Here is a 19,691-nt window from a genome sequence, read left to right as displayed (position 1 = left end):
AGGTTCTTGATTTTCATTTCTTCAGCTACACATTAGTCATTTAATAGTGTGCTATTTAACTTCTTGTTGTTGTTAATTTCTTTTTTCCCGGATGTTGATTTTGTTTTGTGGTTTTTCATTTAAGGGGATGTATAGTAGCTGTGTAATGGATACTGTCATATCTAGTAACATGTCATTTAACTTCAGGCATTGTAAATTTCTATTTTTATTGTTGATTTAGTATCATGACTTTTCATTTAAGGGAATGTACAGTAGTTGTGTCACGGAGACTGTCATATCTAGTAACATGTCATTTAACTTCATGGCATTGTAAATTTCTTCTTTTCTTTCTATTGTTGATTTTGAATTATGACTTTTCATTTAAGGAGATGTACAGTAGCTGCGAAATGGAGACTAACATTCAGATGTGAGGATATAGTGTGGTATGCATTTCTACTTCCAGACAAAGATGGACTTACAATGAAACTGTTTACTATATATTGACAATAGGATTCTGGACTCTCTGCCATTGTCTATGTCCGCAGTGATGGACATATGACTGAGTATGAAGAACTATATGTTAGTAATGATATAGAAGAACTGGGAGGGAGGGAACTGGGGAGGGGATAAGGGAATATGAAACTGTATTATAAAATAATAATAATAAAATGTATTAAAAAAAACAAAATAAGTAAATAAATCCATTGAGAATTGTTTTAAGTTAGATTTGATCTAAATAGCCACAGAAACGTGGCTTGTTAACAATGGCTTTGAATACAGATCTAGCTCTTTAGACCACACTCAGCCTTGCACGTGCTGGTTCGCTCCCGCAATGGCTGCAGTGAACAGGGCTGGGCCAGGCTGAACGCAGGAACTCTGGGCCTCCCCTGTGGGTGTGGGGATGCAGGTATTTCGACCATCCTCTGCTGTTTTCACTGGAATGTGAACAGGGAAAGGACCATCCCTGGGTTCCTTTCAACAAACTGGGCCCAAAGTGAAGTGTCTCGGACTGGAACCTAACGATGCCCATATGGGTCACTGTGGCTTTCACTGCTGTGCCCCAAGGCTGGTCCCCCCAGGGCTCTAACTTGGGTTTCCAGGCTGTCGTTGCTCAGGTGGACTGTGTGTGTTTTCTGCCTTTGTGTCTTCCTGTGCTCCCCTCTGCTTGCCTTGTGTGTTCTGCTGGTTGAATCTGGTCCCAGGTCTAGCAGACGCTGTTGTAGATGAGGTCGCCTGTGGAGATCCGTCTCCTGCAGCACTCCTGTGTCAGTACTGCCTGAGAGGTGCATCTGTGCTGGGTCAGAGGATATAGTAGTATCCACAGGGGTTCGGATCTCTCTTTGGACATTTGTCATCTGTCTAGCTGTCTGTGCTGTAATGTGATGAACATATAGCAGTCTTTGCAAAGCCTGTGCTTGGAAAATGATGAGATAGTTTAGGCAGTATTTCCCAAAACATGGTGCCCTTCCAGCTGTGCTGAGTTAGGGACACTGGGAGTAGGTCCAGGGGTGTGTGGTGAGCAGCAAGCAGGTGCTGCTTTGGCCCCCATCAGCAGCTCTGGCTGGTGTTCTAGGATGTCATTGCTGTAACATTGTCCGCAGTCATGCCTTGGTTCACACTTGCTTGTCTTAGAGCACAGATATGACCTGTGTTTTGAGTTTGTATAATATGTGGATGAGACAGAAGATTTTCAAGGACTTGAATTAGAAAAAAAATACATTTTAGACACTTTCCCAGGAGCCATTTCTTTGTAAATGTGGAAGGTGGGAAGCTGTCTTACACAAGTGTCTTTTTAAACAGCTGAATCACGTTGGTTTGCATTTGTTGTTTTCAGTTTAAAAAGTTCTTTGTAAAAATCATTTTATATTACAGTCTGGCAGGAATTGTGGTTGATTGGTCCAAGAAAAGGTACTGTGGAAATTTGCGTTCATTGTACTAATAAAAAAAAAAGCACACCATTTAATTTATGACCTCTTGGGAGATCAGCTGTTTCATTAGTCAGTTATTGTTACAAATTTGCTTTTCATCCCTCTAATTAGAGCTTGTTGGGTAAACCCTCCCATCTCTCTGTGGTTTTTAGCATTTTCCTTTTCAGAGGTCCTGTTTACATTTAACTTCTCTTAATTTGGGGAGCATTTAGACCTATTAGAAAATGCACTAAACAAATCAGTCTCTTGGTAATGAACTTTGGGGTTGTATCTGGAGATGTCCACGGTCCATCAGACGGAGAAGGCGTTGGCTCCTTCACTCACCAGAGCCCGGTGGCTTCTCCTCTCCACCCTGACGTTTTCCTCGGCTCTCCCTTGGTGTAATGCACTGTATGATCTTATTGAGGCCCCCCGATCTTTAATTGCCAGTATCCTTCATCAGATGCTGTTGTGATTCACTGTTTGGTATTTATCTTTTTTATATTTGAAAGGCAGAGAGAGAATCCTAAACAGATAGAGCTCGCCCTCACTGCTTCAGTGCTTGCCACACCTTGAGCTGGGTGGTCAGAAGCCGAGCTGCCCACCACTGTCCGGGTCTCCTAGGTGAGTGGCAGAGACCATGGGCCTGAGCATCACCTGCTGCCTCCCAGGGGGTGCGAGCAGGAAGCTGGGATCTAGAGCAGAGCTTGGGCTTGTACGCAGGCCCTTCAGTGTGGGATGTGGGCTTCCGAGCGGTGTCTTCCCTCTGCACCCTCGTAGCTAGACTGGGTTTGTATTTCAACTTGAAATTGCATCATGTATGTATGAATTTCTATTTTGTATGTGTTTGGTTTTTTTCAAGACCAGTTTGGTTTCTGTTCCATCTTACTGCTTACCTCTATCAAACCAAATATCTGACTGTGACATCTTCATGTAAGTGGAAGCCTTAGCATTTGTGTGTTGTAAGATGTTGTAGATACCCTACAAAAATTAGTTTTCAAGCCTGCTAAAATGAGATTATGTCTAAAAAAATGGAATTGTGGCATTTTCCACCTTTGGTTCTGTTAGTTGTTGAATAATAGCAAAGAAACTGCCAACTCTTGATGGCTTCATGGTCTGTCCCCTGGTAGATGTGGCTTGATTTCCATGTAACGTTTCCAGCCATCTGGGTTAAAAGTTGCCAGCTGCTCTCAGTTAATTCTTTGTTTCCTCCCAGATCTTTAAATCATAATTACGTAACATGAGTAAGTTACATAACCAAAGTAATACTTTACTGTTCTCAGTTGCTTTTGGATTATAAACTGTGTGAAAATAATCTGTTCAGAATGCTATGCCACATTGATGTACACATTTTCAGCCTGAAGCATGTAGCTTGTCCTGTAACTGGCACTCAGTACTTGGGGGCACACCCCCTGCTCTGCCGCTGCCACCCTGTGGCCATGTCCCCAGCTCTGTGTTGTACAGAAGGGCTTTGTCCTGCTGACTTCTGAATTGATAGCTGTGATGCTTTTCTGAGCCCGGCACCTGCATTTTCGTTCCCTGTAAGACAGTCTGTGCGTGGCGTTCTGTGGGCTCTTCAGATTCAGTATATTAGGAATTAAACTCATTAGTTTTACCTCCAGTCATACACAGTGATACAGTGTGCATATTGTTTTATAGTTGTTAGCAAAGTATAGTATGAATCAGTTCTTTAAAAAGAGTTATTAATCTGAAGGTAGAGGGACAGAGGAAGAAATCTTCGATTTGCTGGTTTACTCTCTCAATGTTTTCTATGGCTGGGGCTGGCCTAGATTGAAGTTGGAGGCTGGAACTCCATCTCAGCCTCCTGTGTGGGTGACAGAGGATCGTCCTCTTTCCCAGATGCGTTAGCAGGGAGCTAGATTGGAAGCATTGCATCCGTGGGTGTGAACTGGCACTCTGGTGTGGGATGCTGGCATTACAAGCAGAGGCTTAAGCAGCCGTGCCACAACTAATAGAGTGAAATGTGGAAGCCTTTGTCATTCCTGCTTTCCAAGTTCTGTTGATGAACTAAATAAAAGTGAATGTTGTGTGTTTGCTCCATTAGTAAAGGCATAAATAAAAACTTAGATGAAGCAGAGAGGAGGTAAGGGTAACTTGGAAGATTTAGCCTGGGCAAATATTTTATGAATGTTATAGCTGAAAACAATGAAATGTAATGAAATTTCTTTTTAAAAAATAATTATTTATTTGAGAGAGAGAGGTTCATTCCTGAAATTGCTGTAACAGCTGGGCCAAACTGGAGCCAGAGCTGCATTTGGGTCTCCTGTAGAGGTGCGGGGGCCCAGGACTTCAGCTGCCTTCAGCTGCCTTCAGCTGCTTTGCCAGGAGCGTTAGCAAGGGGCTGGATCAGAAGTAGATCATCTGGAACTTCAGCTAGCGCCGGTGTGGAATTCCGGCAGCTTAACCTGTTACACCACAGCTCTGGCCTCCAAGAACCAAGAACAGTTCTATTGCTTAGAATAGAATTTTTTTTCTTTGTTGATAGTGGATTTCTCTTGTTAAAAATCAGTCAGGAATTTATTTGAAAGTGAGAGAAAAAAATCTCCCATCTACCAGTTTACTCCCAAACGCCCACAACAACCACACATTGGGCAAGGTGGAAGTCAAGGAGGGTGCAGGCTAGGTCCACCCCAGGGGCAGCAGGGACCAAACTGGGATGTGTGTCAGCAGAAAGCTGATATAGAGGGCAGAGCTGCAGCCTGGGACTCAGGCAGCTCGATGATGAGATGGTGGCATGGCAGGGGTGCCAGTGCCTGTTCCCGCGAAGAAATGTCTTCAACCGGGAAATAGGAAAAGTTAAAGCATTTACATTTCAAAGTATATGAAGCTATACTATCGTGATAACATGGGGGGAAATATTGGGGAGTGGATGAGGGGGTGGGGGGAATCCCTGGGTCTGTAGAACTGTATCATGGAAAGAAAAAAACCATTAAAAAATTTATGAAACAGACTAATACTGTAGGTAAAAATTTCACTCTTCTTAAAATGTTAATTTTAAAAATAAAAGTGGTTTGTACTAAAAAGCATCAAATGTTCCTAGACAGATCTATTTAACATCTTTTTGATGGACTTAACATGGTATTTTAAAAAGTTGGTGGGAAGGTGGATTTAATGTGCAAGTTTCTTTTTGTGCAAAAAAGTTAGGAATCATGCACAGTTTTTTTTCACAATCTGTGTCTTCCTTGAACTTTTTGAAGGTCCCTTGTCTACAGTAAGTGGTATTTGGAAACATGAAAAATTCAAGATTTGTTTTTATTGGAAAGGCAGATTTACAGAGAGAAGGAGAGACAGAAAGATTTTCTTCTGTTGGTTCACTCCTCAAATGGTTGCAATGGCCAGAGCTGAGCTGATCCAAAGCCAGGAGTCTGGAGCCTGGAGCCAGTGATTGTTCTGGGTCTCCTTTTTGGGTGCAGGGTCCCAAGGCTTTGAACCATTCTCCGCTGGTGTCCCAGGCCACCAGCAGGGAGCTGGAAGGGAAGTGGAGCAGCCAGGACATGAACAGGCTCCCATATGGGATCCTGGTGCTTGACAGGGGAGGATTAGTCCCTTAACAGTTTTCTTATTAAAACTAATTTGGCTTTGGTGTTATGACATAGCACGTTAAACCTCTATGATATTGGCATCTCATATAAAATACATACCACGTGTTAGAAATGATATAAATAATATAATTATATATAAGTAATAATATAATAAATAGGGACCGGTATCATGGTGTGACAGACTGGTCTGCCTGCTGGCACTGGCATCCCATTTGTGTGCTGGGTCCTGTGCTGGGATGCTCGTTTTCCTGAGCCAACTCCTTGCTTATGACCTGGAATAGCAGCTGTGGATAGCCCCATTTCTTCGCTCCCTGCACGTGTGTGGGATACAAGAGGAAATCTTAGCTCGTGGCTTCAGACTGACTCAGCTCCAGATGTTGTGGCTGTTTGAGGAATGAATCAGTGAGTGGATGGAGGAAGGTTGACTCTGTCCTTCCATAGCTATAACTCTCACTTTAAAATAAATAAATCTTGAAAAAATAATAAGTAATAATGTGAAATATGTTCAAAAAACTAACTTGAGTTGGCTTTAAGTTGCCTTTGCAGTAATTGTGAATGATTTTATGTGTCAATATATAGGCAAATAGTACGTAATTAGTCTACATTTCTTTAATGTTGCTCATGATAAAATTTTAAATCTTATTGCTCATTTGTGGCAAAGGAGAAATAAAGCAAGTGAAGCACCATGGCCTGCATTTCTGCTTATTAACTGCTGCTCCGCTTGGTTGAGAACAGTCTTAGGGTGGCGTCAGCATCGTTTTCTCTGCAGCCTCGTTGTGCCCCGAAGATCCTGCAGGAGGCCGTGTGCTTGGCCTCGGGTAGCTTCTCCCAGGCAGGAAGCGGTGGAGCCTTCGGATGCGGACTTCTGCCAGATCTCCTAGGCTGATTCTTCTTTGTTACGTGGACGGTGATTGTGGTCGAGGTTTGCTTAAAGGACTTGATGAATGTGCTTGTTGCACAGACAGGAACACCTGGCTTGCAGTTAGTACTTGGCAGTGAAAGAGAACATGGCAAGTGTAATAGAGCAGGGCAAAAGCCCAGGACCTTCAGAAAAAAGAAACATTAGGTGTATATTTTGACTTTTTGAATATTCAGCATATGGACTTTCCTCTGATAACACCCTGAAAGTGTATAGGAACATGTGAGTATCAGTTTTATTGGATATGTTGAGTAGCTTTGTATTTCATTTACGTGACTTTTTTTTTTTAAACAGAAAAAATGAACGCAGCCAACCAAGCTCCGCACAGAGAGGCTGGGAAGGTGGTGGAGAGCGTGGAGGAGTACAGCTACAAGCAGGACAAGAAGATCCGGGCGGCTCTCAGGACCACGGAGCGTGACCACAAGAAGAGTGCACAGTGCTCCTTCATGCTGGACTCGGTGGGCGGCTCTCTGCCAAAGAAACCCATTCCCGAGGTGGACCTGAATAAGCCTTACCTCAGCCTGGGCTGCAGCAACTCCAAGCTCCCGGTCTCGGTGCCCATGCCCATCGCCAGGACTGCGCGCCAGACTTCCCGGACTGACTGTCCTGCAGATCGCTTAAAGTTTTTTGAAACTTTACGACTTTTACTAAAGCTTACCTCAGTCTCCAAGAAGAAGGACAGGGAGCAAAGAGGCCAGGAAAATACATCTGCCTTCTGGTTTAACCGATCCAACGAACTCATCTGGTTGGAGCTGCAAGCCTGGCATGCAGGACGGACCATCAACGACCAGGACCTATTTTTATATACAGCCCGTCAGGCCATCCCGGACATCATCAACGAAATCCTTACTTTCAAGGTGAATTATGGGAGCTTTGCCTTTGTCCAAAATGGCGCTAGTTTCAATGGCCCTCCAGCAGAAGGGCAGAGCACGGCCCCTTGTGGCATGAAGAGCACGGGTGACTCGACGTACCACAAGCATCTTCAGCGCCAGAGGGTGTCATTCGAGCAGGTGAAGCGGATCATGGAGCTGCTGGAGTACATCGAAGCACTTTATCCGTCACTGCAGGCTCTCCAGAAGGACTACGAGAAATATGCCGCCAAGGACTTCCAGGACAGGGTGCAGGCACTCTGTCTGTGGCTCAACATCACAAAAGACTTAAACCAGAAATTAAGGATTATGGGCACTGTTTTGGGCATCAAGAATCTGTCAGACATTGGCTGGCCAGTGTTTGAAATCCCTTCCCCTCGCCCATCCAAAGGCAATGAGCCGGAGGACGAGGGGGACGACACCGAAGGAGAACTGAAGGAGTTGGAGAGTAGCACGGATGACAGTGAAGAGGAGCTGGCCTCTGGTCGGAGGGGGCCGCATGCCCGGCGGTGCTCGGAGAGCAGCCTCGACGACCGCGTGAGCCGCAGGCTGGAGCGGCTCGAGTCGGAGGAGGAGCCCCTGGGCTGGGGCGCCCCGGACAGCGGCAGCGAGGCTGGCTGCAGTCGGCACTGCCTCACCTCGATTTACAGACCGTTTGTGGACAAGGCCCTCAAGCAGATGGGCTTAAGAAAGTTAATTTTAAGACTTCACAAGCTCATGGATGGTTCCTTACAAAGAGCACGTATTGCTCTGGTCAAGAGTGACCGTCCCATGGAGGTAGGTGTCCCGTGGGCAGTGGCATGTCACTCCCAGGTCCTTGCTCAGAGCACATGACAGCATGTGTTGTATGGTGTTTATTATGCAGTTTGTTTTGCTTTTTAGTCAGAAATGGTAAGGCAAAGGCCTCGCTTTTAAGACTGGAACCTGAGTTTGCAAGATGATTATTTTTATTATAAGGGCCAGATCCTGAAACCTTAGGAAGAAGGGTCAGACATTCTCATAAATAAAGATGTTTACAAAATGAACCAGTACTTTGAGGCTGTTTTGTAAGAGGTTAGTTTATGTGGATATTATTTTGATTAGAAATCTTGAAAATGAGTTTATCTGTGTCATTTTCCTTGAGTAGTATTTTAGCTTTTTGACTGACTCAAATTTTTTTTGGATGTGCATCTTTTCATTAGAGCCAGTGGGCTTTGTGTCCTGTTGGTCAAGGAACCTCTGTGATAATCTTTGGTTACAGCGCAGGTGGAACATTAGGGGGGCAGAGGCCAGTGGGCTTTGTGTCCTGTTGGTCAAGGAACCTCTGTGATAATCTTTGGTTACAGCGCAGGTGGAACATTATGGGGGCAGAGGCCAGTGGGCTTTGTGTCCTGTTGGTCAAGGAACCTCTGTGATAATCTTTGGTTACAGCGCAGGTGGAACATTATGGGGGCAGAGGCCAGTGGGCTTTGTGTCCTGTTGGTCAAGGAACCTCTGTGATAATCTTTGGTTACAGCGCAGGTGGAACATTATGGGGGGCAGAGGCCAGTGGGCTTTGTGTCCTGTTGGTCAAGGAACCTCTGTAATAATCTTTGGTTACAGCGCAGGTGGAACATTATGGGGGCAGAGGCCAGTGGGCTTTGTGTCCTGTTGGTCAAGGAACCTCTGTGATAATCTTTGGTTACAGCGCAGGTGGAACATTATGGGGGCAGAGGCCAGTGGGCTTTGTGTCCTGTTGGTCAAGGAACCTCTGTGATAATCTTTGGTTACAGCGCAGGTGGAACATTATGGGGGGCAGAGGCCAGTGGGCTTTGTGTCCTGTTGGTCAAGGAACCTCTGTGATAATCTTTGGTTACAGCGCAGGTGGAACATTAGGGGGGCAGAGGCCAGTGGGCTTTGTGTCCTGTTGGTCAAGGAACCTCTGTGATAATCTTTGGTTACAGCGCAGGTGGAACATTAGGGGGCAGAGCAAAACTGCGCATGCGACAGGGCACGCCCTGGTTTTATGTTTGTCTGGGATGGTTTCCTCGCCTCCAGGAATGTGCAGGGGCAAGATGGGGCTGCTGTTCCTTCTGTGTTGTGAAGCACGGTTTGGGGTGAGCCCTGTAACCCCCTCCCACTGTCAGTGGCTCTGTGGGTGCATGTGGTAAGGTCTGGGGCTGGGTGGGCATGGGGTGGTTTTACACACCCACCCCAAACCTTCTTCCCGCCTCCATACTCTGTGACCATTAACCGTGCCTTGGAGCAAAGAGCGATGAGGACAGGTGGCTGGTGTTGTGTGTTAGAGTGCCTGTTGAACAGCGGCAGTACTTAGCTGTGGTCTTTAGCTGCCGTCGAAGTTGTGTTCCTTTGTGTGACTAGCTGAGATGGAACCAAGGAGAATGTCCTTATTCAAACAAAATAAATAAATAAGCACATATGAAAAGCTCATAAAGCATATGAATTAAAGATGACTTGTCAATTAGCTGTAGGTTGTTTACATTTCAAAATAAACTAGAGAAGCCTTATTCAAGTTTTGATTCATAAACTGTTGCATTTGTCAAATAGCAAGAGTAGCAGAGAGCTAACATATTCATTCTCCTCTTGGGAATCTAGTCAGGCTGAAAGAAGAGGGTCTGAAAAATTCATTTCACTCAATGAAAAGTAGGATTTTATTCTTACATCTCTTCTAGGTATATGGCGTTCACAAGGAGGGCTGTGTGTGTGTGATGTGAAAATGACAAGGGAGCTTCCAAAAGTTGATGGAGAGGTGGAATTACAAATACAATTATTTTGGTGCAAAAGTTTTTGCCATCAGATGAGGAGCCTTCAAAAAAAGTTGATAGAAAACATTGTGAAAAATATGCACGGGTTCTAGTATTCCTTTTCGTTTTGTTTTCCTCTGAACTTTGTGAGCTGTTTCTGCGTCCTCGTCCGCCGAGTTTACTTGGCTGTGGTTATTGGCTGACTTTCCGAGCAGGAGCCAAGCTGCTCGCTGTGGCGCCGCCTCAGCCTGCCTATGACTTTGTCGGCACCTTCAGCTTTCTGCCGCTTGAGTTCTTGCATCTGTAAAATGAGTGTGATACCCTCCTACCTGCTGCGGAGGGCTGTTTGGAGGCTCAAAAAGATATTTCTTTAAATGGTAACATGCTGTGCACGTCAAATACTCGCTTCAGGAGTTTTGTTGCTTTTTTTCTCTTTTGAATTTAACCATAAATATAGACTGGACAATTGTTTACTTTTATTTTTAAACTGTATGATGCCTTTGAATATCTCTTCCAAGTGATCAGTTCTGTTTGTTTTTGAAAGGTAGCATCTTTTTTTAAGAGTTATTTATTTTTATTGGAAAGGCAGATATACAGAGAGGAGAGACAGAGAGGAAGATTTTCCATCCAATGGCTCACTCCCCAAATGGCTGCAATGGCTGGAACTGAGCCATTCCGAAGCTAGGAGCCAGAAGCTTCTTCCGGGTGTCCCACACGGGTGCAGGGTCCCAAGGTTTTGGGTCATTCTTGACCGCTTTCCCAGGGCACAGGCAAGGAGCTGAATGGGAAGCGGGGTTGTCGGCACCAGAACTGGTGCCCATATGGGATCCCGACACGTTCAAGGCAAGGACTTTAACCACTACGCCATTGCGCTGGGCCCCCAAGTGATAAATTTTAAGGGCATGTATTTTCATATACGTAGCTATTGAGGGTTACTACGTTTTCCTTTTTAACTGTTAGGAACATCTGGACCACCCAGTCCCATAGAGTATACATAGAACATACCTTGTTTTGCTCTATTTTTATGGTTTTTGTGATAATGGTAGTATTAGAAGAACTTACAGAAAGGAAGAAATATACTTTGGATATTTGGTTTTTATTTGTATTTTCTATTTGTAGCCAATGTTTAGAGATAAAGCATGATCTTATATTTAATTCACCTTTGCTTTTAAGCACGTTCCATGAAAAAGTTCTCTTAAAACTCTATCATTGTCTTTCATAATCTCTTAAGTTACAGACACTGTGGCTGGTGGTGCTGAAAATTTTGTTTGCAGTTGGCCGTCAGTGATCCCGGTGTTTAACGTGATGTGGCTGTAGCTCACACACTCCCTGCCCTGACTCCTCGGAGTGTGTTTCTGGTTATGTAGGTGGTTCCTGATTGGTAGATGGACTGGTTTCCAAGTGCACTTGTCAGGTAGTTGTTTGGGATCTTGAGCATGCCTACCTGAAGGGGCACGGTTGTCCCTGAAATCTGTGTTGGTGCCTGAGGCAGCAGCAGCCCCGCCGTCTAACTCCTGGCTGATGGAAGAACAGCACAGGTAGGAGGGAGAAGAGGAGGAAGAGTTTCTCCCTGCCTTTTGTGGACCCAAAGGTGGTGCAAGGTTGTTCTGATGCTGCTTGCTTTGTCTCCTAGTTCTCTTGCTCCCTGGTCGTTGAGAGCATCCTGTCATTCCTGCCTCTTTCCCCGGTGTCTGTGCTCAGATTGCCTCTGGTCCAGGGATGACTGACCAGATGTTGGTGGTGGGTCCATTTGACAGCTGCTTCCTGTGTGCTGGTGGGCTCTGGTGGGTGTCTTGAGGCCACCAGCACCTGCTGCTTCCTATTCGATGGCGGGTGCTGGGACCCTCCCCTGGCTTCTTCACTCCCAGGTGGGAGTCAGCCCAGCCCAGTGAGATTTGGTGTGCTTCCCAATGTGACTCCAACAAAGGGTTATTTCGTTTGTAGTATTAATTTAGCTTAAAACTTAAAAAAAAGAAGCCATGTAAACATACATAAGATTTGTCCTTAGTGTGAAAAACAGTTGCATTGTTTGAATAAACTCAGTAATAAATTTGCAATGAAGAAAACATAACATTTTCATTCGCTCTTCATCCAGCTAAGCATCTTCTTACTCAAATCTGTACTTTTGTCACAACTGTGACATTAATATTCTAACAAAATGCTGGTACCTGAACTATATGTTTTGGGAATTATTGCTGTATTACTTGGATAAGGTGGTGTTTGGATTTCTTGGTTTTCCCACTAACTCCCTCTTCATTCCACAGTCCAGTCAGAGACGCTATATTACCTATAGTTGTCACATCCATAACGGGATTGGAGAACATTTTCCCGTGACTATAGTGGGGTGACAGGTTTGGGGACCAAGGCTGCAGACCTGAGGCGCCCTTGTCACTGGTGACGTTAACCTCTGTCGTCTGGGAAAGGTGGGTCCACCAGGTGTCTGCAGGAGTCCCTGCCCCTGCCTTGTGCCCACAGTGTCTAGGAGTGCACTGCTGAGCAGCTTCCAGGCAGGGGGAATGGCCGCCTTGTGGCGGAGCAGGTGTTATTGTGGAGTTCTTGGGGGTGGGAAATTTGCCTCTGGTGATTTGTGTCAGTGTGGACTCAGTATTTTTGTGTTGCTTTAGGTTATACATTCAGCACTATTTTGACGATCTTGTTGAAACTGGTTCTTGTTTTAGCTGTTGGAGGCTTTTGATGGGTTTCTGTTCCTTTTGACACACTCCCATCCTTTTTGTGTGGTCTGCTTTTTTGAATGGTTTCTTACCACAAGACGGTCTGGGCTTGTCTTACGTTTTTGCTGCTGCATTGCTGGAAGAAGCTCTCTCCAGGGAGAATGGTGTTAGGTGAAGACTTGGGCACTGGGTGTGTTCCTGCTCCTGTGGGTGCTGTTGCTTTTTTGACCCCTAGGTGAGGAGTTAAACACAGGGTATCTCGTAGCCCATGCAGCTTGCAGGTCTCGTCCATCTGTCTGTCCTCCATCCGATTGTCAATGTAGCTTAAAAGCGTGGGATCCTGCTGAAGTCCCTGGCTCTAGTTCTACCCTGCCTCCCTGCTCATTCACAGCAATTCTGTTACAGGGAGCCACCTGGCTCCCATCACCATAATTATTTATGTTTATTCTGCTCTAGTGTCGGATTGCTTCAGAACTGCTGGCCAGTGCCCTGGGGAAAAATCAGTTAGCATCTGGAATGGGCGGAGCCTGTTTGTTCTTGCCTTTACAGCACACAGTCAAAGCACCGTTGTGTGGGGATGTGGGCTGACTTCACATCCTCTGTGCACACAGTGACAATGTCCTGAGGTCCATTATCTCAGCCTGCACCCATCCAGGGACTCTTCCAGGGCCTTAGGACCTCGATGTTACAGTGCTAAAAATTGAGCTAGGAAAGTGTTCATACTGTAAAGTCCACTTTTTGTAACTTAGAATGTTAGGTACCCATACTGAATTTAAGGTGTTCTTAAGAAATTTAGAGAAAGGCAAAATGAATATATTCACATTTAATGTACACAAAATATCTAACTTTGCATATTCTCATTCATGTTTCCCCAATGTAGGAATATTTTTGAGTTTTTTCTTAACTGCCTTCTTTTAAATTAGAAGTGGTCAGGTCATCATTGTAAGTTTAATGGCCAGTGACAGTTCATGAAGAGCAGCTGGAGGTTGTCAGGGGTTTGGCTCCCCTGTGTTGGGATACCAGATTCCTACTTGTAAGGATTCTGTTCCCGGCTGCGCATGAGCACTGTCCTGGAGACTTCTGGAAGTCCGTGTGCCTGGGGCTGCCGTTGGGCGCAGCTGGTTACGCCCCACTTAGGCCAGTGGTGCCACTGTCACCCTGTGTCAGCCAGACATCCAGCTTCCTGTTGCTGCATCCTAGGAGGCAGCAGTGTTAAATCAGGTGCTTGAGTCCTTGTCCCTGTGGGAACCCCGGAGCCTGGCCGTGTGGGTGGAATATCTCCCTCACTTCATCTGCTTCTCTCTCTGATGCTCTGCTCTTCAAATCATCTGTCAGTCTTGAGAAAACACATGTCCTTCTGAGTGTGCACACCCAGAATCTCCCAGCGTTTAAGACTTGGGCCCTAGAACTGCCGCTGGAGCCCTGTGTGTCTGGTGTGTGAGCACGGCAGCACCGTGAGTTCCGAGTCAGCCCACTGGAGCACGGCAAGCTTGGAAATGCTGGGTTGGTGCTGCCAGCACGCCACAGGGATGTGAAGACCAGTGGGCAGCACTGTGTGCCTGTGGCGGGGGCGGGGTTGTGCAGCTTGGCCCAGTTCTCACAGCCAGTCAGGGGCCACACCAGGATGGGGACCCAGAACCCTAGCTTAGAGTCCTGCATGCTCTGGAAATACCTGTCCCACATAACATTTTGAGTAATTTGTTAGTTGGTGACTAGCATTTAAAAATGGAAAGATGTCACATGTAAACTTAGGTATTTGGTTTCTTTTGAAATACTAGGTCTGTTCACATTTGGGCTCACATTGCCACAGGGAAGCTGCTGGCTGGAGTGTTCCTGGTCACCCTAGTAACTCTTGGTTTGGGGATCATTAGTACAGCCTGACTTGAAGGATCTTTAAGGGCTGTTGGTATCTAATTGTTTGTGTGTTTTAAATACTTGTCTTTTACCTAATTTTTGGAAACATACAGAAAACAAAGTTCCTGTCTATTCTTGTGCTGCTGCTAAGGGTAGTAACGGTCTTACATCTTCTGGATTTTTCTGTTGTCCAATACATATACTTGTATGTTAGGTGTGCTCTAAGGTTGTGAGAAAATACTGTATCTGTTTCTTATTCCTTTTATGTAGCTAATTCTTTTTTTGGTGTGGAAAATATTAACCGTAAGTCAAAGCAGACAAAATATTCCCAGAAACCCTCATGAGTTTGTGCCCCATCATGTTGGTCCTTCTCATGACCAGGAACTGTGGCCACTTGATCCCTTCCCTTGTCAGTTGTCATGTTTTACTGGCTTCTTTGTGTTTTGCTGCGGGATGGGGCGTGGCATTTTCTTTTGTTGTGGTCCGAACGCTTAGCATGAGCTGAACATTATTACCAATTTTTTAAGTGTACAGTACAGTATTACATATAGAAGAGCATGTTTTAAAAGAGAGCCATGTTAGTGCTTATCACACCTAAAACTAGCAACAATTCCTTGATATAATTGAAATGAATGTTCCTATTTGTATTGCCATGTGACAATTTTCTTCTGAACTTATTTTGTAGTTTGGGTCAGTTTACAAATACTGCTTACTGTATTGCTAAAGGTTTTCTTGAGTCTCCATACATCTTTCTCTCCCTGGCTTTTGCCGTGTATTTATTGAAGGAACAGGGTTTTGCATCGGGAGGCTGGCCTGTGGTCTGACTTGAGGAGATCGCACCCTCAGTTATCCTCTAACAAGTTTCTGTGTTCTCTGTGTAGTCCAGCTGGCTGTGCAGTGCTGTGCTTTGGTCCGTTTTGGGGCTCCTTGCATCACCCCCCAGCACACATTCAGTGTGTGTCTGATGTTAATAGCAGCTGCTGGCCATTGCTTATACTCCCTAAATCATTAAGGACTGAAACATGAAAACATTCAAATTAAAAAAAAGTTATTTATTTATTTGAATGGCAGAGTTACAGAGAAAAGAAGGGGGTGAGGAAGAGAGAGAGAATGATCTGTTGCATCTGCTGGTTCGTTCCCCAGATGGCTGCACCAACCAAGCTGGGCTGTCCAAAGCCCGGGGCTTCTTCCGGGTCTCCCACGTGGATGGCAGAACCCCAAGAATTTGGGAAATTTCCTGCTGCTTTCCCAGCAGCAACAGCAGGGAGCTGGATCGGAAACAGAGCAGCTGGGACTCAAACTGTGCCCATGTGGAATGCTGGTACCACAGGAAGCAGCTTGATGGGCTATGCCACAGTGCCTCCAATATTTTTTTACTTATTTATTAGAAATTGCTCTGAGGAGAAATTTTTCATAATCCATTATTTAGTTTCTCAGTTAAGTAGGAATGATGTGATAAAAATGATTCCTTCCCTTTAATTTTCCTTTTTTCAAAATGTTAAGTTGACTCATCTGTTACCAATCAGTGTTTTTTTTTTGTTTGTTTTTTTTTTTTTTGTTAGGATGACTTTGAAGTTACAAATTTAAATATATTTGATGCCTGTCAAATGGTTGAAATCATTAGTATAATGTTCTGAAGTAATTGTTGTGATCGGAGAATTATTGTCAGTTTAGACAGTTGGCAGCAGGTTCCGGTTGTCCTTGTCCCCACAACTCTCCCAAGTAGTGTTTGGTAGCTTCCTTGCTGCCAGGTGTGGCAAGCTTCTGTATGCCGCTGTGCTGCGTCACCCGCTCCAGGTGGAGGAGCAGGCAGCTTGACTGGGAGTCCAAGTCCTTTTATCGCAGGGGAGGGAGCCTTTCTTTTGGCAAGGGTTGTTTAGATATTTACGACATAATTTGCAGGCCGTGCACAATTATCAACTTAAAAATGAGCCTGCTGCAGACTCACTGGATTTCAAGTCCTGCTTGTGGTTGCCTTGGCCTGACCAAACAATTGCACGGGCCCCACATGGCCCCCGGCCCAGGTGTTCCCCAGCTCTGCTTCCCTGGAAACGATACCCCAGGATCAGTCTGGACACTCTTGATGTCATTGCAACAGAAGGATACGGTATACATACAGTGTTGGTATTTCAGAGTTTTACTTAGTTTTGTCTGATTTAACTTGTGTATCATCTCCTTTGTTTTATATTGAGACTCTCAATTTTCAGTAATAATTAAGTACTATCTACTTACTGTATTCAAAAATATACACAGAACAATCTCAGAATAATACTATGCAACATGACTGCTACAGAAACAGTTTTAGTATTTTTGTTCATGCATAGAGTGTAACACACTAGAAATATGACCACAAATTACTGTGTTCTAAAGACATCTGGAATAATGGTTCTGCCAGTAACTAGATATACCATTAGATTTTCTTCTGTCCTTTTTTATTTTTAAAATAATAGCTTTATTGAGCTGTAATTTACATACCACAAACTTGACCATTTTAAAGAGTTAAGTTCAGTGGTTTTCTAAATTTAGAGTCGGGTAAACATTGCCTGGACACCCATCCTCACTGTCTAATTTTAGAACTTTTTCCTTACCTCTGAAAGAAGGCCTGTTCCTGAAGCCGCAGCCCCCACAATTCCTCTGCCCACCACCCCCCACCACCCCCCACCATCCCCCACCATCCCCAGCCCAAGGCAACCACTACTGTCCTTTCTCTCTGTGTGGTTGCCTAGTCTGGGCATTTCATGGAAGTGGAGCCGCTGAATAAAAGATCGTCTGTGCCCCGCGTATTGAACCTGGAGTCATGCTCTCAGGTTCCTCCACGTGGCGCTCTGTGTCAGTCCTCCATTCCTTTTCAGGGCTGAATAGTATTTTATTCTATAGTATTCACACTTAGTTTATCCATTCATAGTTTTATAAACTTTAGTTTTTTTATTTTTAGGTATTGGTTTTGTGATTTTTAAAACAATTATCTAAGGTGTTTGTATGAAAGTGCATTTATCCCAAAGTCATCTAGCTTTTCTGTTAAGGATAGTTGATCTTTAAAAAAATTTTTTTATCCTTCCAGTTTGGGATATAGAATTTTGTTTAGTGACTCCTAATATTTAAGATGGATTTATATTTTCCTCTTTAAAGATGTCTTTAGGTTACCATCTTTTCATCATATCGAACTGCTGGAGGCCAACTGCCGCTGAGTTTGGAATTCGAGAAAAGTACGTGGAGTAGGCATAGAGAGGAAAGAAATGGACCACTACGATTTCAGGATCATAATGGGCAATGCAGGAAAGCTGTCCCTTTTATTTATACAGAAGCAGTCACAAGCTCTGGCAGACTTTTTGCATCATGGTCAAGTGGGTGTTTCCAAGGATAATTCTGCCCTTTGTTTCATGTTTAACTGCTCAGTAGATGGTGCGTATCAATCAGTAACACATTCCTACTACAATCCTCATTCTACAGCTTAATGTTGAATCAGTTAAGGGAGGAAATGCTTCACAGAAGGAGGGAGCTAAAGATCAAGGATGGTCAATGGGGGCAGCAGAGACAGAGACAGCGTGAATTTCAAAAGGCCCCTTGCAAGACTTATAAGCAACATCAACTTCCAAGCTCACATTGATAGTAAAAACCAGCTCCACAGTGGCAGACAATGCCTGAATAGATTACAGAATTCTCAGCAAGGTGGTTGGGTGTCTTTGCAAAGGGAGGTGGAAAGGCTTCCAGGTACTTGCAGAGACATCCTCAGGGCCCTGGGTGCAGCGGGAAATTCCTTGCAGCCTTGCCTGCAGGGTAACAGTTCTCGTCACACCTTCATGTCCTCCACCCCACCACATGGACCCCAGCACCGAACTTGCCCTTCCAGTATTGGAAGTTCTCTTTTATTCCTAGATGTCTTTGAAAGTAATTTTCCCTAGAGACATACTGTGGTATTAACACACACATCCCTTTCCCTGCAGAGTTTGATGGTTGTGGTGTTTCTGTCTTGCATGCCCATACAGCCAGGATTGAAGGTAACTTAGTGCTTCAAGCCATTGTTACATCTTAGAACTACAGGGATACAGAGGGGTGTGTGTGTGTCTGTGTACACCAGGATGGGTGTGTGTGTGTGTGTGTGTGTGCACGCACGCGTGCACCAGGGTGGATGATGATCACTGTTTAGGATTCTGTTTGAAGGCTCCTGTGTATGTGTGTGTATGCACCAGGATGGATGATGGGGTGTGAGTGTGTGTGTACACCAGGATGGATGATGGTTTGTGTGTGTGTGTACACTAGGATGGATGATGGGGTGTGTGTGTCTACACCAGGATGGATGATGCTTTGTGTGTGTGTGTACACACCAGGATGGATGATGGGGTGTGTCTGTACACTAGGATGGATAATGGGGTGTGTGTATGCACCAGGATGGATGATGGGGTGTGTGTGTGTGTACACCAGAATCGATGATGGTGTGTGTGTGTGTGTGTGTGTGTGTGTGTGGGTCTGCGCCTGTGTGCGCCAGGATGGATGAGTGAGTGTGTGTGTGTGTGTATGTACGTGTGTGTGCACACCAGGATGGATGATGATCGCTCTTTAGGATTCTGTTTTTGGCTCCTGCGTTGTTTTCCAATTCCAGTGTCTTGTGTGCCACTTACTGTCGTGTAGATTCCTCAGTAAGGACTCTTGAAGACGGTATTCCCTGAGTAATGTTCCCAGTTGCACATGGATGTGCACTTGGCTGGCTGTAAAACCTTGCCATGTATTTCCTTCCCTGGAATAAACGCTCCATCATTGCCTTTGGTATGAGCCATTGACCTTCAAAAGTCGGTGACAGTGTGGTTTTTTTTTTTTTTTTTTTTTACACTTTAAAATGCTGTAATTTGCTGAATAAAAAAAAGCATTGTCTTTCCATCTTCTAGTTTTATGTGGTGTTGATTCATTCAGTTTGATATTTTTAAATCCATCATTTGCAGTTTCAAGTATTTTTTTGTCAGCTTTTTAAATTTTAAGTTTCTTAACATACAGCTTTAAGTGTTTTGTGTTTCACAGTTTGGTTTTCTTTGGGAACCACTACTTACATGTTGTGGGTATATTTTGCCTATCTCCTGTCACTTTGATGTATATCTTTTTCTTCATTCCTTTTTGATGTGTAAAATTGCCTTCCTTTTTAAAGCCTTCTGTTTCTGTGCAGAAACATGTGTATTTACTCCTGTGTCCCTTGTATTTTCTTTAGGCATTTAT

At 44.6% G+C, this 19,691-nt stretch overlaps 1 protein-coding gene across 4 annotated transcripts in view; it reads left to right on the top strand.

The window, feature by feature from the left end:
* MAP3K4 (mitogen-activated protein kinase kinase kinase 4) overlaps positions 1-19,691 on the top strand; it is a 116,265-nt gene that overhangs the window by 48,316 nt on the left and 48,258 nt on the right. For all 4 annotated transcript variants that reach the window (XM_058660153.1, XM_058660097.1, XM_058659994.1 and 1 more), the window contains exon 3: positions 6,663-8,014. In XM_058660153.1, coding sequence (XP_058516136.1) covers positions 6,663-8,014 — 1,352 coding nt within the window. The remainder of the gene's footprint in view (positions 1-6,662; positions 8,015-19,691) is intronic.

Source organism: Ochotona princeps, chromosome 1 (genome assembly GCF_030435755.1).
Source record: "Ochotona princeps isolate mOchPri1 chromosome 1, mOchPri1.hap1, whole genome shotgun sequence".
In the NCBI taxonomy this organism is placed as follows: Eukaryota; Metazoa; Chordata; class Mammalia; order Lagomorpha; family Ochotonidae; genus Ochotona; species Ochotona princeps.
Note: the sequence above shows the minus strand (reverse complement) of the source record. Positions and strands in the feature narration are given on the sequence as shown.